Raw genomic sequence first — 24,493 nt, 5'->3', positions numbered from 1 at the left:
CGACATCGGCCCGGCCGTGCCCTGTCCCACCGCGGCCGCGTTCGCTGACCGTGCCCCGGCCCGTCCAGCGCGGCTGGACTCGCCCTGGGCACGCCCGCCGGCGGCCGGCGCACACCGCCTCCATTGCCGCTCAGCGCCGGGCGTTTTTGTCCGCTCGAAGTTTGCCGGGCCGGCCGACGTGGTTCTGCCTGGAATGCTGAGTGCCTGGCGTTCTCGCCCGCGATGCCCGCTCGATGATATTGGCCGCCATAGGGCGCTGGAGGGCGGCGGAGGCCAGGTCCAGCTTCGGCACCGGCACTACCTCCAGCGTGATCTCAACACTGTCATCAGCTTTGGCACTTGACACGATCTCCAGCTCCAGCTCTGACATGAACTCCAGCCCTAATTCAGTCCCAGCACGGCTACCAACACCAGCCCTAGCATTTCTTCCTGCTCCAGTGCGTTCAGACAGTTTCCAAGTATCTATTCACCACCCAGGGCTGTAACGGGTCTGACGCGCGCAAAAATCCTGCTTGGTTGCAGCTTGAAGAGATAAGATCACGACGACGAACAATCTGATACGAATGCGGTGCATTGTACAGACAACATTGAAAAGATATCGTAATTTGTCCCCAGCGTTTTGTGCAGCCGCCTGGTATTCGCCTAGATGCCCTCTTAGATGGAGTGACGGCGTGTCGAGCGTGCAGGGCAAAGCTAGCGCGCCACGACATTGTTGGATCGCGAAGACTCCCCGCTTGAGCAAAACGTGGTGTCGTGGTTATCGCATAGGAATATCTGATACATCCTTGCGCTTATATGTGTGTCATGCCTTTAAGTGCACTGCAGCTTTGTTGAAAGGGTGGTCAGATCGTTGAAAGCGGTACAGAGGAGTTTTCTCCGTGTGCCCCGTTCGGTACCTGATGAAGTGTCGCGTCTTGCAGATGCTATTCTGACGGTCGTCGCCCTGGCCAAGGAGACCACGCAGGCTACCTACAGCGAGCACAACCCGGGCAGCGCCGGCCTGGCGCACCAGACCATCCGGCAGCTGTTCGACAACTTCACCAGCTACTTCCAGAGCCAGATCTCGGACCCGCAACTCGAGGACGCCATCACGCTCTTCTTTGACGACCTGTTCGTGGTGGCGTACCAGGAGGCGAGGCAGCCGAATGAGCCCGCTTTGAACGAGACGTTCGCGGCCTGCCTACGGCTCAGGCGCGACGAGCTGCGCCCCTTCAAGCAGGCGCCGCTGCGCATGAAGGAAAAGGTGCTGCGCACCTTCGGCGTGGCTAAGTTCTACCTGCAGTCGCTGTACGTAGGCCTAGAGGTGCTCAGCACCACCACGGACTTCGGGTACTCCGACTCATGTTACGACGCCCTGACGCGACTCAGCTACTGCTCGGCGTGTCAGGGACTGGCCGAGGTCAAACCGTGCACCGGCTTCTGCATCAACGTGATGCGCGGCTGCATGGCGCCGCTGTCCAAGCTGTCGGCCCCCTGGGCCGACTACGTAGGCGTGCTGCAGAGACTGGCCACCTCCCTCCAGCAGAGCAACGACGTCAAGGGCTACCTGTTCAAGATGTACATGAACATCTCCGAGGCCATGATGCTGGCCTGGAACAACATGGAGCACCTAGAGTACGCGGTGAGTTCTAAGAGTGCGCTCCCACAGCGCAACCCCGTTTAAGCTGGACGCCGAAGGGACCACATTCGAGGCGTGTCCTACGTGGCGACAGATCACGCGCGGCACAGGTGTTCCACGAACGTAGGGTCGTGGACGCAGGACGCGCCGTTAGTCCTCCACCTCATCCGCGCTGTACCAGGACAGTTTTTGCGATGGCAACGGCCGTTATAGTAAACGTATGTACACTAACTGATACATCACTATTAGCCAATTCGGACTGGCGTCTGACCAATTGTCGCTGGCGGAACGCTCGAGTCGACGCCAGACACACTGTCCTCGGCAGCAGGTCACTTAAGCTCCGACTGAATGGGACCAATTGAGCGATGGTGCCGCGGGGCGAATGGTGTCTGAGTGACGTCATCGTCCCGCAGTCGAAACTAGTGCCAAATCCATATAGGCGGGCTGCTGGCCATTAGCGACGGCTGGCGAGACCAATCGCCCGCTCATCGCTTGGCAAACACTTGACGACTATCCCCCTCCCCCTCCCCCTCCCCACACGCAGCCACAATGTGGTCTCAATCGATGTCAGCCCATGCCCTCGACTGCGGGGGCCAATCCGCTGATACGGGGATCCCTGTTTCTGCTCCCGCTGCTCCCCATCTTACACTCTCGCTGCTCGCTGTCTGCCGTTCTCACTGCTCTCCATCTGCCGCTCCCGCTCTCCGCTCCCTGCTCTCCGTTGCGCTGCCACTGCTCTCGGGGCTCCCGCTGCTCCCGTCTCCCTCCCGTGCTCTCGCTGCCGCTACGCTCTCGGTCTGCGTCGTGCTCCCGCTCCACTGCTCTCGGCTGCCGCCGCTCGTCCCGCTGCTCTCGTCTGCGCTCTGCCGCCCCCTGCCTCTCGGTCTGCCGCTCCCGCTGCTCTCCCTCCATCTCTCACTCTCCCGCGATGCTCTCGGTCTGCCGCTCCCGCTGCTCCCTGTCTCACACTCCCGCTGCTCTCGGTCTGCCGCTCCCGCTACTCCCCGTCTCACGCTCCCACTGCTCTCGGTCTGCCGCTCCCACTGCTCTCGGTCTGCCGCTCCCGCTGCTCCCTGTCTCACGCTCCCACTGCTCTCGGTCTGCCGCTCCCGCTGCTCCCTGTCTCACACTCCCGCTGCTCTCGGTCTGTCGCTCCCGCTGCTCCCTGTCTCACACTCCCGCTGCTCCCTGTCTCACGCTCCCACTGCTCTCGGTCTGCCGCTCCCGCTGCTCCCTCTCTCACACTCCCGCTGCTCTCGGTCTGCCGCTCCCGCTGCTCCCTCTCTCACACTCCCGCTGCTCCCGGTCTGCCGCTCATGCTGCTCTCTTCATCACTCCCCCGCTGCTCTCCGTCTGATGCCCCCGCTGCTCCCTTCCTCACACTCCCGCTGTCATATGTCTCTCGCCCCCGCTGGCCCTGTCCCCGTTCCAGAGCCCCCTGTCCCCCGGCCCCGCTGTCATATGTCTCCCGCTCCCTCTGACCTCTGTATCCCGCTCCCGTTGCTCCCTGCCTCTCGCTTCCACGACTCCCTGCCCTCCTCTCCCGCCCATTCCCGTCTCCCGCTCTCGTTCCTCTCCGTCTCTCGTCCCCATTGGTTCCTGTCTGTTGCTCCCGAGTGCCGCCCATTCGACAGCAGCTGGAGTACCGTGTTTCAGTCGGATGATCAAATCCGATAAAAATATAAATAACATAAGTAGTCACAAGAAGTCAGATATAAATCGAAGCCAGGACCCTCATTATTATTGGTTATTACCTTTGCCGACTCGCGTTTTAAGATTCCCAGAAATGCAAACACACACGAAGAGCACAACCAGCCACCACTGGGACGCATCACTGCACATGTCCGTCCCGTGAGTTAAAGGCACCAAACAGAACAGACGCAGAACGGTCCTCCGCCCCCTTGTAGCTAGGCAGCTGGGACTACACATGTCCCCGCGCGGGATGTCCTTCATAACGGGTAAAGGCCAGGCATTAGGAAGATGGCATATGGGGAGGCAACAATTAGCTTGGTGTCGCAGCACAAGTTTGTTCAGTCAGTTGATAAAACGAAGCTGGAAAGTCTTTCTCGCTATTACATTTACAGGTATGACGGGATGCCCAGCTGATCGTTACCTTAGCACCTGCATGGCACATAGGTTTCAGTAAAAAAGGCATCAAGAAATGATGAAGTGCAGCACCAAAGTACGTTGACCTGAGTGGCTGGGTCTTGTAACTAAAGTAGGAGCCGGTGTTCCGATATAACGTTTGTTTTGTTTGGCCCGACTGGCATACAAAGGTCAGCTGGCAACGTGCCAAAGAGCGTCAAAGAGCGTCACTATGCCAGAATAGTGTCACTGGCGGGTGCTGCTGTGGCCTTATCACTGTCTGCAGCACTAAGAAATCGTCACCGCTGCGCTGCCCTGCCTGGATGCAGTGTCAATCGACAAAGCTGAGCGCTGGCTAACAGTTTCACTACTTAGGACGCTAAGGGTGCCGGAGTCAAGCGGCTAGACCCAGATGTCAGACGGCTGGCCTCTGCTGTCAGGCGGCTGGGCCCCGATGTCAGGCGGCTGGCCATTGCCTTCAGGCGGCTGGGCTCTGCTGTTAGGTAACTGGACCCCGATGTCAGGCGGCTGGTGACTGCCGTCAGGCGGCTGGGCCCTGCTGTCAGGCGACTGGGTTCTGCTGTCAGGCAACTGGACCCCGACGTCAGGCGGCTGGGCCCTGCTGTCAGGCGGCTGGGCTCTGCTGTCATGTAACTGGACCCCGACGTCAGGCGGCTGGGCCCTGCTGTCAGGCGGCTGGGCTCTGCTGTTAGGTAACTGGACCCCGACGTCAGGCGGCTGGGCCCTGCTGTCAGGTGGCTGGGCTCTGCTGTCATGTAACTGGACCCCGACGTCAGGCGGCCGGGCCCTGCTGTCAGGCGGCTGGGCTCTGCTGTTAGGCAACTGGACCCCGATGTCAGGCGGCTGGGCCCTGCTGTCAGGCGGCTGGGCTCTGCTGTCAGGTAACTGGACCCCGACGTCAGGAGGCTGGGCCCTGCTGTCAGGGGTTGGGCCCTGTTGTCAGGCGGGCGGCTCCAGAGAGCTCTCCCCCCCCCCCCCCGGACTCAGTGGCAGTCGATGGTGTGTAATGACTCCATTCCGTCCCGTCCACCCAAGGGGTGGAGGGACGCCGCCCGTCGCGAGCGGCCGGGGATGCCGGTGCGTAAAGGACCTACAATGGCGGCTGCGCCGACCACGGTCACACAAACAGCTGACTGTACGGCTTGTTCGGAACCGGATGGTATAATCCTGTCTACAGTGCTTCTTTCAGACCGTGTGGAAGTCGCGTGCCTGAGACCGTGTGAAAGAGAAGGCTGCGCCTGACTGTGTTGTAGGAGGGTTGTGTCAGGCCCTCCTACAACACAGTAGGAGGGCCTGTGTTGTATGGGCGGGGGGGGGGGGGACTATGGAGTGTTGGTGGAGCTTCGACTGTTGTTTCGTGAGGCCAGTGTCTGCCTGGACACGGGCAATTAATTGGTTATCCGTCTGCACGGTAAAGGACAGGGTTGGCCGTACTGTGAAATCATACACATGCCGTCCATAATGATAACATGATGGCTGCCGAGCTAGCCGAATGGCTTCTGTGTGCTGTGGAGGGCAGACGAGTGAAAGCAGGCTTCTGGGAACGGCTGCATCGCGTGATCGCTGATAGAGCTACCGATGCACCTGCCCCGAATGGAGTCCATCGAGAATGGTGCATGTCACGCCGCGCGGCCGGCTGTCGGATGAGGTGTGGCGCGCGGGCGGGGCCGGCCACCACGCTCCACCACCGCCGGCTCGTCTCCTGCCGCTCCCTGCCGGGTCGGGTCGCCGTCTGCTCCGTTGCTTGCCCGCTCCACTGCTGCCGCATTTGCAGACCACGAGCGCACACCAACGTTTTTTTTTCCAAACAGCTCGGCAGTCGCTTACGCTAGCGCAGCAACTAATGCATACATATTGTTGATCACGACACTTTAATTAACTTGGCAAGATAGCAGCACACAAGCGTCCAGCATAATTTCGCCATTGAATTTGGCTCACCGTAAATCGGGCGCCCAGACGTGTGACCCGCAGCGGGGAGGCCTTGCGCTTGGCCATTGCGGCCAGCTCGAAGGCGGTGATTACTGACCCCGCGGCTGCTCCGTATGCAAATGAGCCCTGCCTTTTTAATAAAGCTGCTGTGCCTGTCGGACCGGACGTCGGCGTATGCGCGGTTAATTGTAAGTCGGCGTCGGACACGGGGGCAGCCTGGCCAGGTCTGGCCGGCGACACTGGGACCCGGCGGCGCGTCTAATTGGTCTTGATAACAGCCCCAGCAATCAGCCGGGCGGCCTTTTTCCGGCGGCTGCATTCCTGGCGCGGTCCGGCCGCGGCAGACCTACCGCAGTCCGGCGAGGCGCGCATGCGCACACGGCCGGCGCGTCGCGGCCCTCGGTAAAGGCTTAGTCACCGCGGAAAACCCGTTGCCCCCCCCCCCCTCCCGCGGTCAACACGTGTCGTTACACCTATCCCAGAGCTGTGGCGGGCGCGGCCAGTACCGCCCCCCCCCCCCCCCCGCCCCCTGCCCCCGTCCTCGCCTCCGCGCGGCCGTGAGCTGAGCCTGTCTGCCGGTACGGCTGTGACGTCACCTCTCAGGGCCCTGTCAGCCTGTCGCTAAATACCTTCCCAACCATTCCTGACATAGATACTGCTCAACCATTCCATCGTCCTGTTGTAGCAACGTTTCGACTAAAGATAAGCTTTACATGGTAGTATTTTGCACTGCGATCGCCTTGCGGTTTACTACTACACGGTAGTATTTTGCACTGCGCTCGCCTTGCGGTTTACTACTACATGTTCACTTAAGATTAGTTAAAAGCATGTAGAGATTAACACATTGTGATATGTGCACGCCGAGGCGTATGCCATTCACTCTGTGGCGTAGCTACAAGAAGGAAAGCTGGAACAGGAATTAAGGGGGGCACTTATGGCACACTGACAGCTGATTTGTTCCGCTTGCGAGGGTATATGCAACACTTCCGAAGAGGTAATGCATGGAAACGTGACTGGATTTAGCGCAGTCTTCACCACATACGCACATGGAAGAACAAAACCGGCCACAAGCTTGTAAGGACTTCCGTGCATCATGAACACCAGGCTGAGCCCGTTGAGTCCGCCAAGACTCACGGCCGTCGGGCGTCTTTTCGCTGCAAGTCAGCCCATTGCAGCTGGCTGGCTGGCTGGGTGACTGGGTGGCTGGGTGGCTGGGTGGCTGGCTGGCTGGGTGGCTGGGTGGCTGGGTGACTGGGTGGCTGGGTGGCTGGCTGGCTGGGTGGCTGGGTGGCTGGGTGGCTGGGTGGCTGGGCGGGTGGCCGTCGCCCACCCGCGTGCTGTCCTCGGACTCCGCACCCGGTGAGGTGAGTGGCACGAGGGATCCCCCCCCCCCCCCAATCGGCGCAGACGGCACCTTGCACCCACTTCAGCCCGCGTCACGGCGCGGCAGAGCAGCGACCTTGACCAGAGCGGCGGGGGCCGCCCTGTGGCCGAGGCGTCTCTGTTTCACCAGCATGCGGAATTATGCAGATCACCCGAACGGTCCCAGCCGCCGGAATCTGGCGATTTAAATAACCGTGTGAGTTTATGGAGAGTGGGGTGAGCCTGAAAAGCTGTCGCCTCTTGCGGGCTGATCTGCATAACAAGTCACGAGGCCGATGCGCGCCCCGCCAGCTCCAGAGCTGGTGATAGGAGGCCGATACGCGCCCCGCCAGCTCCAGAGCCGGTGTTGGAAGGAAACTGATACGTGCCCCGCCAGCTCCAGAGCTGGTGTTGGGAAGAGGCCGATACGCGCCCCGCCAGCTCCAGAGCCGGTGTTGGGAGGGGTCGATACGCGCCCCGCCAGCTCCAGAGCTGGTGTTGGGAGGGGTCGATGCGCGCCCCGCCAGCTCCAGAGCCGGTGATGGGAGGAGGTCGATGCGCGCTCCGCCAGCCCCAGAGCTGGTGTTGGGAGTAGGCAAATACGCGCCCCGCCAGCTCCAGAGCCGGTGTTGGGAGGGGTCGATACGCGCCCCGCCAGCTCCAGAGCTGGTGTTGGGAGGGGTCGATGCGCGCCCCGCCAGCTCCAGAGCCGGTGATGGGAGGAGGTCGATGCGCGCTCCGCCAGCCCCAGAGCTGGTGTTGGGAGTAGGCAAATACGCGCCCCGCCAGCTCCAGAGCCGGTGTTGGGCGGAGGCCGATACGTGCCACGCCAGCTCCAGAGCCGGTGTTGGAAACAGGCCGATACGTGCCAAGCCAGGTCCAGAGCTGGTGTTGGGAACAGGCCGATACGTGCCAAGCCAGGTCCAGAGCTGGTGTTGGGAACAGGCCGATACGTGCCAAGCCAGGTCCAGAGCTGGTGTTGGGAGGAGGCGGATACGCGCCCCGCCAGCTCCAGAGCTGGTGTTGGCTGGCGGCTGAGGCGGACATGCGCCCCGCCAGCTCCAGAGCCGGTGATAGGGGGAGACGGATACGCGCCCCGCCAGCCCCAGAGCCGGTGATGGGAGTAGGCCGATGCGCGCTCCCAGAGCCGGTGTTGGCGGCTGAGAGGAGGTGACCGTCCGGCCTCCTAGTCCCCACAGCCAGAGCCGTCGGTCGCACGGTGTTGCCACAGCTACTGACTGACGCCGAGCGGCGGGAGCGGCAGGCGCAGTGGCCCACTGATCCGCCAAACGGCACCAGAAATGAAAACGGTTTAACTGCAAGATGACGAAGCCAAAAGTTACAGGAGGCTGAGGTCAACAGGACCAAAAGGTGGCGTGGGCCAAATGAAGGGATAAAAAGTTAACAAGGATAAAAACCAAAATCGAAGACGTCAAGAAACAGAAGGTAAATAGGGATCAAAAGTCACGGTGACAAGATGTGGAAAGATAATAGTCAGACGTGATAAAATGCAACGCTCGATCTGGTGTGGTCTGGTGTGGTCTGGTCTGGTCTGATCCGGATCATTGCGGTCCCATGCAGTCCGGTCCGGCTTGGCCGTTCGAGTCGCACCCTCGGCAAATTATGCATGGCCCTTTCTGTGGTCCTGTTCCATCTTGATTTGTCTGATTCATTTATGTGTCTGGCTCCACATACACAAAGCAAAACTTAAAAGGGTTCGTTAGATCCCCTAGGTAGATCACCTTAGGTTACCCCTAGATGCTTATTTCTCGTCGACTTCGGTTCACTTAAATGTGGCGTCTCAAAAAGATTTGTAGTAGAATCAATAGAGAAATGTCTTTTCAGTTGCGTTCCCCTTTTCGTGCTCCGGGAAAGCATAAGGTGGGATCGAATAGAAGCTGAGATTAGGACACACGTGATCGGAAATATGCGCCCGTCTACAGTATGGAGCATCTGCTCTGTCCAAGGCTGTGCTCGACCCGGACAGTGCTCGCCGAGTACACCCTTAACCCGGTCTGTGCTCACCGAGTACACCCTTGACCCGGACTGTGTTCACCGAGTACACCCTTGACCCGGACAGTGCTCGCCGAGTACACCCTTAACCCGGACTGTGCTCACCGAGTACACCCTTGACCCGGACTGTGCTCGCCGGGTACACCCTTGACCCGGACTGTGCTCGCCTAGTACATCCTTGACCCGGACAGTGCTCGCCGAGTGCATCCTTGATCCGGCGTATGAGCTGAATCCATTAATATTGCTATTATTGTACGATAGTCTCATCTATCAAAACAGGCTCTACCGTACATTCATACGCCTGCAGTAGCATGGAACCGAAGATAATAAGTAAACAAGGTATTGCGTCCCATCAAAAGCTGCTGAACTAAGTGCAGGAAAAGTTGTTGAAGTCATTTTTAATCTTATATTGTTGGTTTGCTATTGATTCCCAGCCGTTTGCTGCTGTCGTTGTCTTTGCCATATTCAAAGTTTAGGCTATGACAAAATTGCTTTGATAGATGAGAACGGTGAAGCGACAGTCGAATGTGGGTGTGATTCTGGCCGCAAGTATCAACTGATTTGTAGTCGTTTGCGAGCGCCCTCCCTTCGCCCTTCAATAGTGGTTTAGTCCCCTCAGTGCTGGGTTGTCCCCGTTCTCGCGATATTTTTGTTGAAAGCTTGCGAGAAAAAAGGAAACGAGGAAAAAATTGTCACAAAAGGCTTTCCTTCCGCCGACATCATTTGATGGCTGTGACTACTATGCTGCTGAAATAACTGAGTAATTATGTAACTTTGATGCCAATGACGTGCGGTTAATCTGTCGAGAAATACCCAGCCGCAGGACAAGTTGGGCTGTTGGGCCCCTGCTCAACCCATTGTCCCCAAAAATGCTTTGCACGAATCGACACCGCTGCCTCAAGTTTCAAGTTTCACGGTACTGTGAGTTATGACCATCGCGGCACCATGAATGAAAAGTCAGCAGGCGGAAGTACGGTAGCCACTCCCGATGGATGGAACGCAGGCCACGAACCAAAGGACCTTACGGGGAGCTGGAGATCGACCTCTGCCCGAGGCAGGCGGCGGGAGTTCGCGTCCCGGTGCTGGGCCGCTGGTGCTGGCGCTGCGGAGCCCAGGCTCTGGGCATTCCTCAGCACCATCTGTTGTGGAGCATTCAAGGAGGGAGAATGCTTAAGATTGTTGGTGTGGTACAGCTATCAGAATGAGCATCCTTCAACGTCAAAACGTTAAAATTAGGCTTTCTTGCTTTGAAGTTGGTGAGGACGATGTCATTTACACAAAGCAGCACGTTTTCCACGCATCAGGGCATTCCATTTCAGTTGTAAAGCTCTTCATAGCTTTTTGTGGACTGGGCTATCGTTTGTGGAGTTTTCTGGACGCTTAATTTAGAAGCGAGTGGAAGTAAATAGCGCTCGCTTTGAGCCCGAGGACGACGGCCCCTACGAGCATTGTTAAATCATTTTAGAGACTCCAGTCTTTTCTGATATGACAGAAATACGATATGATACGGGTGACATCACGTATGCCAGGCTCGAGACATCAGCATATTTTGACCCCCCCCCCCCCCCCGACCATTTCAGGACATCCTGAGTGATCTCTGGCTGCTTTGTAGACAACTTGTGCTCTCGGGAAAGCCTCAAGATTTTAATAACCATCTTGAAAACAACTATATTATTATGTTCCAGTGGCTACTCAGCATAGGGCACGCGCGCAGCAACGTTTGAGTTTTGGAGAGATGGCGGCTGTGCGTCAGGTCACGACTGCGATCGTAGTCTTTTGTTTACTTGTACCTAACGCATCCGTATCGAAGCTCTCTGGATTATCGGTGTGTTGTAATACCCTGGTAACTAGCCATCAGTTTACGTAATCACTATTCTTTGTGTCATAAATTTATTTCTTTGTTTTTGTGCTATGCTTATGTCAGGGATGCGCAGCCCCACAGCCAATGCGGGGCTTCCCTGCCACGGTCCATGTCTGGATGGCGATCTCGGGGAATGTGGAGGGTCGGGAGGGCGTGACCAGTACCTGACCCCGCTGACCCGCGCGCGCAGCGCACGGCCGAGCCGGAGCCTGTAGCCGCCACGACCGCGCCGGGGAAAATTCGCACGCGGGGGTAGGGGGGGGGGTACGCCGTTCCACCCCTTCCGGCCGTTCATCAGCCCAAACGCGTCCCGTCGGGCTGCGATTAGCTCTCAATGGCCGCTCGGCGACCCCGGCTATGTCTCGGGCCGCCCGGGTGTGCGGCTTGCTCGACACGCTGTGATTATAGCACAACAGACGGCCCGAGGACCGTGTGAATTATGAGGGCACACGGCGATCCTGAATGGGGGGGGGGGAGTGGGAGGGGAGGGGAGGGTGTGCGCGTGGCGGCGGATGCCCCACTTGGGCGGTGGCCAACCGGACGGCCTTCAGCGCGGCGCGACGCGTCGGCCTGGCGGGGTGGGGCGGGGCCGGACACTTGCGGCGGATCCTACGGTCCCACGGCGTTGCCCTCGCCGCGATGCACTGCCGTCCTCATGACATCGTCAGGGTTTGGAAATAGGGAGCCGTAATATCGCTCAAGTAAGTTGCCAAATATATATATATATATATATATATATATATATATATATATATATATATAGATAGATAGATAGATAGATATATAGATAGATAGATAGATAGATAATAGATAGATAGATATATATATATATATATATATATATATATATATATATATATATATATCGGTGCAGTGTTCGGCACAGGGCGTTGGCTCTGCGTTTGTGGCGCACCACTTTCTGTAGACAAGAATTTTTAGCCGTTTCAAGTGGACGGTAGTTTCGCAAGTTCGTGTTCTCTGTAGGAGTCGGGAGGCGCCGGGCGTAAGCCGGCATCGGCTCAGATGCTCGCCAGGCGGGCTGACTCATGTCCATCAGGCCCACCAGTCTGCACCGAGCCGGCTCGGAGCTGGCCGTGGCTTGCGTGTCGTCTCGGCAGCCGTGGCCACCCCGCACCGCCCTCTGTGGCCACACTGTGTGAACCGTCCGCCCCGTGATGGCCGACGGTCACGCGCCGCGTCAGGCTGAGCGGCGGCCGTGGCGGGCCGCCGCACGGCCAGGCGAGTGCGCCTTAGAAGCGCCGTGTTTCATCCTGGAGAGTTTGTCGTGCCCACCGAACTTCGCGTGCCTCAGCTGCTCGCATCGACCACACCTCTTTGGAACGTCCCTTTATTCTTCGACGTCCCCGTAAAGGAGTCCATACAGACACGTGCGTCAAGCATGCCCTCCCCATGGTAACCTGCCTCAGTGTGGCTGTCTGACATCTGCGCTTGTGTAAGGACTCATTCAGCCCCCTCCCCCCTTACCCATATCTGAGAATCGGGGACTGCCGGCTGTCTCCGCCCCGTGACACCTGCGCAGCGCCGGCCCGGCCCGGTGCGGTGCCGGCGGTGGCGGCGCCTGGCCCGGTGCGGTGCCGGCGGTGGCGACGCCCGGCCCCGTGCGATGCTGGCAGCGGCGGCGCCCGGCCCGGTACGGTGCCGGCGGTGGCGGCGCCCGGCCCGGTGCGGTGCCGGCGGTGGCGACGCCCGGTCCCGTGCGATGCCGGCAGCGGCGGGTGCCGATCGATGCAGCTGGTGATGCAGCTCGGGCTGGATGACGGCCGGCCGGCACCGGCCGCCTTCATTCAGGGTTCAGAGGCCGTCGCCAGAATCCGTCCTTCTTTCCTCATTCTCGCCTCCGTCCTCCCCTCTCCGTCCTCCACACTACACCAGAGCGTTTCTGGGCGGCGAGAGGCCGGATGGGTCCGGCGACAGACACCGTCAGGGTGTCAAAAACGCCGCCCTCTATTGAGGGCCCCCAGCCGCACAAGAGACAGGTCGACCAGCCGCCACATCGAGCGCTTGCTGAAGATCAGAATTTCCTAGCCTGCGTGCAAGGTCTAGACATGGCCCTGACACATCTCCGTCTGGGTCGCATCAAGTGCATGCTGAAAATAGCCTACATTCAGTTTACCAGGAGGCCCTTCTTACGCACCAAAGGCAGGTTATCACTACGGGGACGGCCAGGGGATTCGTACCCATCGCCCTCTTGATCCAAGAGTTTTACACTAGATGCTGGGGGATTTCTCAAGAACTTGGTCCCAATCCGCAGGATTTAGGAGAAAATTTAACCACTACCCCCTCCCGAAGAAAACTTTGGCTACGCGTTTGTATAATTAGAGTGGAAACTCAAAGTGCCGAAAAACGAGAACCTTTTAACGTCTTTCAAGCACAACAAGCACAGCACCAGTCCGAATGACTTGCGCCAACGCTGAAATGCATCGGGTGTGGAGCCTGGTTGGCGTGAGCTGCATCGGGCGCTTTGTCTGTTGGGAAATGTTCGGCTTCCAACACACTCCGGAGAGGAAAGTGCGGTCTCTAATCATCCAAACCGAGCGAGACTATGGTGTTGCCTGTTGGGTTGCAGTTGCTCGTTCGTTTCCCTGGACCGTTAGTCGGCACAATGGGCGGTTGCTGAGCGGTTTTGTGCAGGCCTGCCTATTCATTCCGGGGCCCTGTGCGGCTGTTGGCGGCGGCCATGTGCACTGTTCAGGCCCGACCGCCCAGCCCCTCCTCTCCGCCCCCGGCCGATGGCCTGGCGATGGTGGCGCACCACCTGGCCCGGATCCGAGCCGCGGCTCCTCCAGAGGAGAGGCGCCGCACCTCAGGAGACACCGTCCCCGGGAGACGGGCGCCGCGTGGTGGCGCCCTGTCCTGCAGCTGGGCGGGGCGCACCGATGCGGGCAGGGCGCCTACCGTCCCGCCTCACCCACAGCCGCCGGATGCTGTCCGGTGTCCGCGCCCACGCGGTGTGTGTGACCCGCGGCGCGCTGGCACCCCAGGTAACTCACCGGGGGTGAGTAGCGCCCGCCGAGCGTGGCGCCGGCCGGCCCTGCCCCGGCTGGAGCCGGCCGGCGCCGGCCCGGTGTCGTCAGGCCGACCGCGCTGGCGCGCCGCCAGTTCGGCCGGCGCCCGCCAGGGGGCCGACCCCACGGCCAGACCCCGCCGGATGCTGGCGGCGTAGGCGACGGCCCGGCGCGCGGCTCTGCCCAAAGACAAATGTGGCGTCCCGGCGATGTGTCTGAGCGCCGCAGGTCTCGCGCCGCTCTGTTGTGGCGGCGCGCTGCTTCAAAGCGGTGTTTTGACACGGCGCTAGCGGTGAATATACTACGGGTGCGCCGTGGGGTCGGCCGGACCGCGCTGTTTATTTGCTCTGCTGTTGCTGTCGGGCTTATGAGCGGTCATGTGATGTGGCAAGGCCGCACCGTCCCCTGGCGTCGTCCGGGGCCGTCCAGCCGCTCCTGGTGCACCGCCGGCTGGGTGCACACTGGCAGGGAGAAGTGTCTGTGAGACCGACCGGCGGTGGTCGCGAGTCTGTCCGCACCCTCCACCGACCTGACAGCGGCTGACACCGTCTGTCATGTGACCGACCCGTGGTGCTTGGCCTGATGTCACCACTCGTGGCGGCCTGGCATGCGACCTGTTCCCACCGCTCTCCTCCGGCGGCCACTTTGGCACTATTTCAGTGGCCGATCCGCGACCTGGCAATGTCCAGAGCGCGTTGACTCGCCCGCCTGGTGATCGGAGATTGCGCACGCCGGCTGCTGGGCGGCGCTCTGTCCGCGGTAGCTGTCGCCTTCCGGTCACCCACTCGAAACCACCGCGACGCTCAGCCGCGCGGTCGATAAGCGCGATGGAATGACATCTGAGCGACGGGACTGCCTGCGCCGTGGGGCCGGGCCAGCTGACGTCGGCGTTGTGCCGCGGCGAGAACGGGCCTGGGCTCGAGCGCTTCTGACGCACCCCGTGCGCCGTCTCTGTCGGTGGTCGCGTCTGTTGGGTGCCGGCTGTGCCCTGACCTCGGGTCGGCCGCTCGCTGTCGCGACGCCGCAGCAATTTGGGCTGGTGTGTCCGACGATGTGGCCATTGAGCATGAAGAAGCCATTTTACGGTGTGGAAACAGAATGCTTCTGCGAGCCTATTATTCAATGGAATGTTGTAGGCACGCTATCTAATCAGCTCCTGACTGCCTTGTTTAACCAACGAAATGAGAGCTGCATTCTAGACACTCCATTCAAACGTTCTTGAAAAGGATGTGCGAACATTGCTCTAGTGGGCAACTTGGATCTAACTCGTCTAGCAATGCAGCAACGTGGGTACGAAAGAAGCACAGAAAAAATAGAAAGATCCCTCACTTCCAAAAGGGCCGGACTCCGCGCCAACTTAAAACTGGCGCCAACTTTTCATGGACATCTGAACCCCTGCAATCTCATTTGAACCGCCCTGCATGCTTGGACTAAAGCGAGTTGGAGCGAAACTGAAGTATCATTGTAGAACAGTTCGCATTGATTCACTTCGCGAGATTGCGAAGACGTATGGCGTAAAATGATGCGCCGCACCATTGAACCACAAGTTGCGAAATCAGGATATCAACTCCATGCCGCACGAAAAGCATCACATTCCAAAAGGGTTCCACCGAGAAGATCGGACCTGGGGGAGCGGTCCTCATGCGTGTGAAACCACTGTCAGCAACAGTCTGGACGTGGACCCTAGCCGAAATGGTGGCATCGCTGCCAACCAGGGTGACTCCAGCCGGTCAGGCCGAGCAGGGTGCAGCGGCGATCGGCGGCCTCTTTTGGGCATCAGATAGTCTCCGACGCCCCTGTGCAGTGTATACAAGTGTCCCGCAAACAGCCTTATCTTTAACGGCGGCCCGGCGACGGGACGGCGGCGGCGGCGGCTGCGGCGGCGCCTCCATGCCGGGCATTAATCCGGCCGAGCGCGACGCCAGCTGCCGCCGGCGCGGCCCTGCCGACCGACCCCAGTCGGATGGCGCCTATGGCTCAGCCTAGTGTGCCACCCCTGCAGAGCGACGAAAGTCGGCCGCCCCCCGTCAGGAGGTGGCGTGGGTCCCCTCCTCCGAGGCTCTGGCTACCTATTCCAGTGCTCAGATGGAGCCCGTTTGCGGTAGGCTCGTCCTGGGATGGCCTGTTCCAGTGAGGCGCAAATAACTGTCGCCGTTGACGCGTCCCTAAAACCCAATAACCAACGAACTGTTCTGGTGATCACGTGCCTTGTAGGCGCCTACCGGACTGCCTGCGCGGTGCAGTGGTGTTGTCTTTATGGCGGCTCGTTTGCTGCCAAAACGCCAACGCATGTTGCACAATGGGCTAAATTATGTAACATTGCTATATTCAGTAAAACTATCCCATCAAATTGCGGTCCCACGTCTAGTTCAGATTCGGTTTCGGGCTCAATTTCTGGCATAGTTTATGTTTGGACAGTGGTTTCCTCTTGGGATGGATGGTGGGCGCTTTTCCGCACGATTTGTGCGCTATGAAGTCGTAGATTTGTGTAGGGTTTTGTCAGCCCAGTTCAGAGCACATGATTGCTTTGAAGCTGAGAGCCTTAATCTCTAAAGCAGCTTCCACCGCTCGTGGGCATAAGATGCGAGGCCAATGTCAGTAGGTGTTGTTGCAGACCAGTGCGGCGGCTGCAGCTGAGATGTGGCTGTGACGTCGCCGAGGCCGGGTCCCAGACCGTAGGCTTTGTTTGGCCTGGCCTGACCAGTGTATAAAGATCAGCTGGCGGCCGGCCAGAGCTAGCAGCGCGACACGACAGCCGCATACTACCGTCAGGCACGGAGCTACCGTTCCCGCCACCTCCCAGGCCCGCTCACCGGAAAGTACCGGGTCGATGGGACATGGTCCGTGCGGCACAAGCGATGTCGCCTCAATTCCGTTCTGTCGTTGTCAAAGGCTGTCCAGTTTCACGAGAACTGAGTGAATTAGCTACAACACACGCCAAACTTGGGCGACTGCAGGCGCGTTTACATCCAGAAAAGCGTTGGCAGCGTTGGAGCTTACAGCTAAACATGACTGACATGGGGGACTACATTGCACTACACTCGAAGACATGATGGAAAACTCGATAAAAAGTTACGCTGTCAAGTACGCTTAATGCTGAACTAGTTTTTCCTTCTATGAATCCGATGCGGTAAATCCATCCCTGCAGAGCCGGAACGAACTCGTGATGAGAATATATCAAGGAGTTGTAAGTTGTGCAAGAACAATTGATTTAATGAAAGATGCCCCAGATTAGGGATCATGCTTTTTAGAATAATTGTTTTTGTCTGTTTTTTTTTTGTTGTTTTTTCAAAAGTATCATGCTTTATTCAGAATGATTTGTATCAATCGATTTCTTGTGAAAATGCGCGTTGCTTAACCCTAGTAAATGTACGGCGAAGCACTCTGAAAATGTGATTTGATATCCCGTATGCGTCCCACGGGATCAGCATGTTCATGGTATTGACCTCTGAATGGATAACCACCGGTCCTGCACCCTTACTTGTGCTCAAATAGTGTTAGGAGGGTTCATGTGCTATGAAATGGCGATTGTTGCCCAAACTTGAATCAGTCAGCCGCTAGGGCCGATAATGTGTTCCTTAACACGCGCCCGGGTGGCCGGTAGGATGCCCCTCGCTAGAGTGGGGGATCAATTTGACCCCCCCCCTTGAGATCTCAGGAACTAAGGAAGCTAGAGACACCAAATTCACAGGGTGTGTTGACCTGTACATGAACTCACTTAGATCCAAGTTTAATGGTCCTAGCTCATGACCTTCGGGTCAAATAAAGTCAAACAGGGTCAATTGCAACGTTGGTAGCTAAAGAGACCCTAGAATCCAGACTTCTTTTCTAAGCAAAAGCTCACATGCTCATCTAAATTCAGCGACCTTGTCTGACCTTTTGAAGGTCATGGTGACCAAAATCATACGACACCACTTGGACTTTTGCATCCGGATAAGCGACAAAGATAGGCAATATGTTCCTGAACACAAAATGTTGACCTGGTTCATTCCAGGTCGCTAACCTGTTTTGACCTTAAAGAAGTATGTAGAAGGTGCATAATGCGGTTCCTGTCATCAATAAATTTGAAATGAGCACCAGGAACTACCTCATGCAGCAAACCCTAACGTAATATAACCGGGTGGCTTTGACCTTGGTCTGACCTTCATACCTGACCTTAGGTGAATGTAATTTGCTCATTCCATCGCTGTGTTGCCTTAAAAAGTATCTCGGAGATGTATGGCTTCGTCTAACACTCCGCTGTTGGATCAGATTGAACTATTTCTTAGAAATTGCCTTCGCTGAAACCATGGCTTGACTTTGACCTGCATCGGTCAGCGACCTTGCAATGCGCATCTAAATTTATGGTGCCAGACGATTTTCTATTTAATTGTCTACAGTTAAACAAAATTTGGCGCGGCTAAACCATGCCGTGGGGAAACCATCCCGGAAAAACCTTCGGGGGTCAATTTGACCCGCACCCGAGCGCGTGCTAAGCCACCTACAAAACTGGGACTGAAATTTGGTGGGGGCTACACATTCATTTCAGAGCCTAATAACGGGTATTGCCGGAATCGTTCACTGTATTGAAAGTGGAATCCATTCATCTGCTGGAGCAAGTGTTGGAATATGTTGTGAGGCTCATAATATAGCTCTGCTTTTGCTCGATATTGCTGCTTAACCAGCGCCTTCTGGTATATGGAAGGTCTGTTATTTTATGTTCTTAAACTTGTGCTGTTCTGCCGTGCCGTGCTGGCTGCGCCGCTCCAACATGTCGCTCTGCGGGCTTGGCTCTGCGCGAAGATCGCTCCCGACTAACGTGCGTGTGGAAAGGTGGCCGAGACGGACGACCGACAAATGTGGCGCACGGAGCACACTCTCTTAGCCCCTGATATCAATGCATCGTGCTTGCACTCGTACAGGCATTCGTGCAATACAAGAATTGAATAGGCTAAGCAACATATTTCAGCATCATCGACAGTTTGTATCGTACACGCAGTTCCCTCCAAACTCTTGGCAACTTAGGTGCAAAACCATAAACCACGTTGCCGGGCAACGCCTCACCGGCGCGCCAACGCCGGCTTTAGTAGCCTGGTTCAAGGCTGGAGGAATACGGGTTGACGCGTGTAAGCTGATTTGAAAGGCATCCGCCCGAAAGGCTCGGAATGCCTACAGGTCTCTATGCACTGTCTAGGGACGAAATTAACCAAGAAAGCCAACTGTCATCTACTGCCACCGGCAGCCATTATGTCTTGGTCACAACCACCCGAAATGGGCCCAATATTCACTTCATCACATGAGTGCAGAGCATGATTCGGGTCATAGAACTGCCAGCGCGACACAGCTTCGCCAGCTTTACATGTGCTAACCTTGGAGGTGACGGGAGACTGGTTATCCGGGGACTCGTGAAAAAAAAACGGAAGAAGCTATGCCAGCTTATGTGTTCATCTGGCTGTCCGCGTCAATCTCCGCATAACATCCGAGCACCTGTTATCTGGACAGAAGTGGTAGTTTGATGGCGGTCTGTTGATTGTGGTCAATTGTTTTTGTTTGTTTTTTTGTGAACGCGTGATGTGTTTCTGGCAATTATGATGCCAGCAATGCAGCAGACCATAAGTAAGTTTTGGAGATAGTACCGTTTTGTAGCATTAGGTGGTTGCATGTGGAGGTCTCGAATAAAGACGGCAGAGGATCGTTTTCTAGCCCATTTTTCATGGAAAAATACCGTATCAAAGAAGGAGCAAGATTGGGCGTTGAAAATCTCGGCCTGCCGCTGTTAAAGGTCAGCATTTATCTGACTGCTAACTTCACGCCAGTCGCTTGCAAACTTCAACACGCTTTACAATTAATTTTGATGCGATGTTGCCCTAGCTTGCGTCAATATCGGTAGCGGTAGGTAGGGGCTGTAGCGATAGTTTATTGTAAGCACAAATCCAGTGATTCTGGAGGTTTTGTTTCCCTTTTGCTGGCTGCGTAGCATTATCACAGACATCTGCGTAACACAATCATAGACATCTGCGTAATACAACAATGTAAACACCTGAGCACCGTGCCCGGTCACCCTACGTACCGCACACATAAGCAGGGTGCGGTCCCAGCATATTTCGCCCGTAACTATTGTCGCACTCCAATTTCCATTTTGTCGCGCAGGTGGCGCAAATGGTAAAATTCAAAACTGCTATTATAAGATCACTATTTGGATAATTAATTGCTCTTTGGACACTATTGCACGGAGAATTAACATGGGCGGGTTTTAATGTTCAGAATTTGCGCACACTTGCGTGCGTCTGATGTAGAACAGTCAGATTCCTACCGCCTGATTTGTCCGTTTGACAGGTCATCCCAGTTTGAGGACTTCATACCATCCCCTCTCCCCGACATAGCCAACATTTCCGCTCAGTCGAAACTCAGTTTACACCATAGCGTCGCAACGGGTGGCACGAGCAAGCTGCGGGCGCCTTTTTTATATTGTTTAGCCCTGTTGTATGCTGCACGCCTGTAGCGATATGAATTTGACATCACTTATACTTACTAATTCACTTATTAACTCATTTCGTTTTTTTATGTACTGCCACAGTAAAGACTGAGGGACGGGTCCTTCAAACTTCCGTATTTCCGTAATTACGACTCTGGTGTTGCATTGAAAGGTCCTTGACTTCCCTTCCGCTCCCATTCACCCCATTTATCCGTGGCGGGCTAATAAAGACCCCGACGTCCCGAAGGCCCAGTCAAAGAGAGCTACAAGCCTAAGGAGGGCGCCCAGACCGTCGGCCCGGGCTGGGCCGAGCTGGGCCGGACTCACCACGTGGCAGTCCGGGTCGGTCATCAGAGGAAGCAGTTAGTTCTGCCTTAATGTGCACATAAGCAAGTGCTAACCATTGCGGTATTTAGCGACCACCACATTTAGCAGAGCCATGCACAGGGCGCCGCGTTTCTGAAGGAAAGTATGGCAATGAAAACTCTGCCTTCGAAAATTCAACATCGTCAGCCAAATCCGTCGGAAACTACAGTAACATTCAACTTCAAAGCTGTAACCCGCTGTTGGTCTACAAAGACCCGCCCCCTGAGCGAGGGCGAAATGCCAGTAATAATGGCAACCAGACATGAGGCATACTGGTTGTCCCCAAAGAACGCATATTTTGCAAAGAAGGCTCATATGTTCAGTTTTGGGCCATTGCGCCTAAATCTTAAGGTCTATGGTTTCGTGTCCGAATACAAAAGCTCACAAATTAGATTAAACCTAGGTTGAGGCTCAATCCATTCATGCATTGAGTCGGTTTTGGAGATTTGTGTGAAGGACTGAAGGTGAGCCCATTCGATTTAAGATCGATTGGGCTGAGCTGGTCCGGGAAATCAGCCAAACACGCTTTAGAAGTAGAATTTATGAAGCTGGCCAGTCCAAACAAATTGAGATTTACTAAACACTGCCTGAGAATGTCAGTTTTAAAAGGCATGCTGTTCATGTGAGTCATGCGTCACGTCAGGTTTGATTGGGTTGAAGTTGCATTAACTGATGACGATCATGATGGAAGTTATTTTGTTTTCTACATATGATTGGTACTTGAGATTTGAACAAAAAAGTCTAATAAAGAGTAGATGTTGGACTGAAATTTGAAAATTCGTACCGCAAAATGCAAGCAATTTACTTTTAGAATCGCCTACGCTACAAGTTGCCAACTGCACGTCTGTGTGCCTTCACGTGTTCCGCAACTGCACGTGCAACGCAGACCGGTTAGCGTCGATGTCACAGTGACCACGAATTGGTCAACATTCAGCACTGACAAAAAATAGTTAAATCTCCGATCAGGCATCAAGGTGACCCTTCTGAAAGTAGCCGCTCTGGCATATGCAAGAGGTCCGTGAAGTTAGCGATTTATTAACGATGTATTTAGCGATGAGCCTCAACGTCAATGATACCGACTCAGCACTGAAATCGAAGCTCGTCGCTAAATAAATCGCCAGCTTCAAGAACGTATATGAAACGGACAGTCTGGTACGAATTTTGACAATGCAACCATATCCTTCATTCTCATTCCAGGTCCGTCCAGTTTATTTGAAATGGATCAGAGATTTTATGGGCACAAGAGACACGTTTTTTTGCATACTGGCATTAATTTTTGGCTGTGTTCGAACCATTTCACTGGGGTTCCAAGGAGTTCTGAATGTTGCCTAACGTTTTCGGCAATGAAGCACATGCTTATCTCCCTATGTAAACAGGTCTTATGGTGCTGGCACTGATTCGCGTTGCAAGAAATGTGTCCAGGCAAGCATTTCTCATCGCAGTACTACCTAACCAGCACCGTCTGAATTTACTCAGAACCCATGCCATTGGTGCATTGGATGTGGCACTTGACACGCGCTATTGCTCATCACATATTGACTAAGCCAAGGGAAGTTTCTAGTCATTTCATATATGGATGCAAAGCAACGTATTATACTATTCTTAGCTGCGAAGTTATCAAGGCCAGCACTGCTATTCTGCTAAAAGAAATGTGACGTAGCCATCCCTACCCTACCGTGCGTGCTTCCTTAGCCGGCAGCTTTTGAAAAAGTTCGTAAGCACCGGCAGCTGTGCCCTTTGTCCGAGCTGCCGACGTGCCCGGCGGCCGGTGAGCCCGAGCCTGAGTGTGTGCGTCTGTCGTGTGCCGAGCAGGCAGCCGCCGCTTGCGGCTCGCCGCCGGCGCCGGAGACGCCGCAGCGCCGCCGCCGCCAGGTGCCGCTGCAGCATCGGCCGTCGGGCGACCTGGAGCTGGCGCTGCCGCAGCGCCCGGGTCAAGGTGCAGCTGACGACGGCCGACCCCGAGCCAGAGCTCACCAGTGTCCTGCGCCAGTTCAACAGTGAGTCGACAGTCGACAGGCGGCGGCGGGGACCGCAGTGCGGCACCAGTGGCTCATGCGCTGCCAACCCTCGGAGTGCGTAGGAGTGCGGGACCGTTTTGGCCGTGGACTGTGGACTGTGCTGCCAGCTGTGGCCATGTGTCGCATGTGGCCCCCAAACGCTGTGCGACGGTCGCCGGTGTCCTCCGGGACTGTACTGTCAGCTGTGGTCATGTGTCACATGTGGCCCCAAACGCTGTGCGACGGCCGCCGGTGTCCGAGACTGTGCTGTCAACCGTGGTCATGTGTCGCATGTAACGTCCTGCCCCTGCCCCCCCCCCCCCCCTCTCAGCCCCTGTCATGACGGGTGAGGCACAGTTGTGCCCACGAGCTCAATCTGTGGCAGGCTGAGACTGTGGAACCTGTTGCCAGCTGCAGTGTCACCATTCATTTGATACACTCAGCCCTTGCCGTGGGCGTGTCCGACTGCCTCCGGGTCGGTGTTTGGCTCAAGACAGGCTCCGGTCGTTCAGCCTCTGACCGCAACACCCATGCCCCCAGGCGGTGTTTGTGGAGCAATACAGGCGGCTGTTCCACCACCTACCCGACAAACCTTGCAACGAGTGGGCGTTCCACGACCAAGCCGAATGCTGGAACGGTCCGCAACTTGGGCGAGTTGAGTGCCGCCAGCGGCCAGCGCTCTCCCTTTTCGGACACTTCGTCGCATCGCACTCAGTGTGTTGATCGTCCTCCGCATATGCGCGACATCGCCAGTCATATTCGGATCGGTTTCGTCCTGATGCTGTCAGTGTCGCTTCGGATAAATCTGGGGTCCTGACACAACTGGTGCTTATTTACCCATGCTTTTTAAGACAATCGGCATAGTGCCGAAGCGAGCAAAGCCTTCCGCTTCAAAATGGTCTGAACACTATGCTAAAAGCTACGCTGAGGGATTTGGTCAGCCAGCATGTGGACCCACGAGGCTGATGGCGCTGTCCAGGCCAGCCCTGCGATGGCTGCTCCGGCTCGCCTGGCCCGGCGGCTAGCCTGACTGTTCCCCGCACCTCTGCTGTGGCCGAAGTCTGCCGCAGCTATGAGGAGCCTGCTGGCCGGCGACTAGCCTGACTGTTCCCCGCGCCTCTGACTGTGGCCGACGTCTGCCGCAGCTATGGAGGAGCCGCTGGCCGGCGGCTAGCCTGACTGTTCCCCGCGCCCTCTGACTGTGGCCGACGTCTGCCGCAGCTATGAGGAGCCGCTGGCCGGCGGCTAGCCTGACTGTTCCCCGCGCCTCTGATTGTGGCCGACGTCTGCCGCAGCTATGAGGAGCGCTGGCGGCGGCTAGCCTGACTGTTCCCCGCGCCTCTGACTGTGGCCGACGTCTGCCGCAGCTATAAGAAGCCGCTGGCCGGCGTGGGACTGGACTCGCAGGTGTTCAACCCGGAGGTGAACGTGCCGCACATGGCGGAGCCTGTGCTGGAGGAGCAGTCGGACCGCCTAGGCCAGATACAGCAGGTTCGTGAGCCTCACCACCCGCCGCCGCCAGCCGCCGCACTGCGCCCGCCCACGGCCGTGCACCGAGGGCGCTGTCTGTAGGGTAGAGCAGCTGAGGCAGGGCAGTGTCTGTAGTCTGCTCCACACAACACGCCCGGGGCTGCTGCAGTCTGCTCCACATCACGCCCGGCGCTGCTGCAGCGGGCTGCTGCTCGCGGGGGGGGGGGGACAGTGGCGCCGCCGCCACTGCCATGGGGGCCGCTAGTGTTGCCAGTAGGAGATACTGGGTCC

The 24,493-nt window shown here is 56.9% G+C and overlaps 1 protein-coding gene across 1 annotated transcript in view; it reads left to right on the top strand.

Annotated features, from left to right (window-relative positions):
• Positions 1-920: 920 nt before the first annotated feature.
• Positions 921-24,493, top strand: part of LOC119097546 (glypican-5) — a gene marked incomplete at its 5' end in the record, with an annotated part of 45,938 nt that continues 22,365 nt past the window's right edge. The window contains 4 exon segments of the mRNA XM_037220578.1: positions 921-1,621; positions 22,548-22,732; positions 23,273-23,386; positions 24,100-24,223. Of these exon segments, the coding sequence (XP_037076473.1) occupies positions 921-1,621; positions 22,548-22,732; positions 23,273-23,386; positions 24,100-24,223 (1,124 nt within the window).

The sequence above is a fragment of the Pollicipes pollicipes genome, unplaced genomic scaffold (genome assembly GCF_011947565.3).
Source record: "Pollicipes pollicipes isolate AB1234 unplaced genomic scaffold, Ppol_2.1 Scaffold_4295;HRSCAF=5057_pilon_pilon_pilon, whole genome shotgun sequence".
NCBI classification, from domain to species: domain Eukaryota; kingdom Metazoa; phylum Arthropoda; class Thecostraca; order Pollicipedomorpha; family Pollicipedidae; genus Pollicipes; species Pollicipes pollicipes.
This window is presented reverse-complemented; position numbering and strand designations above follow the sequence as displayed.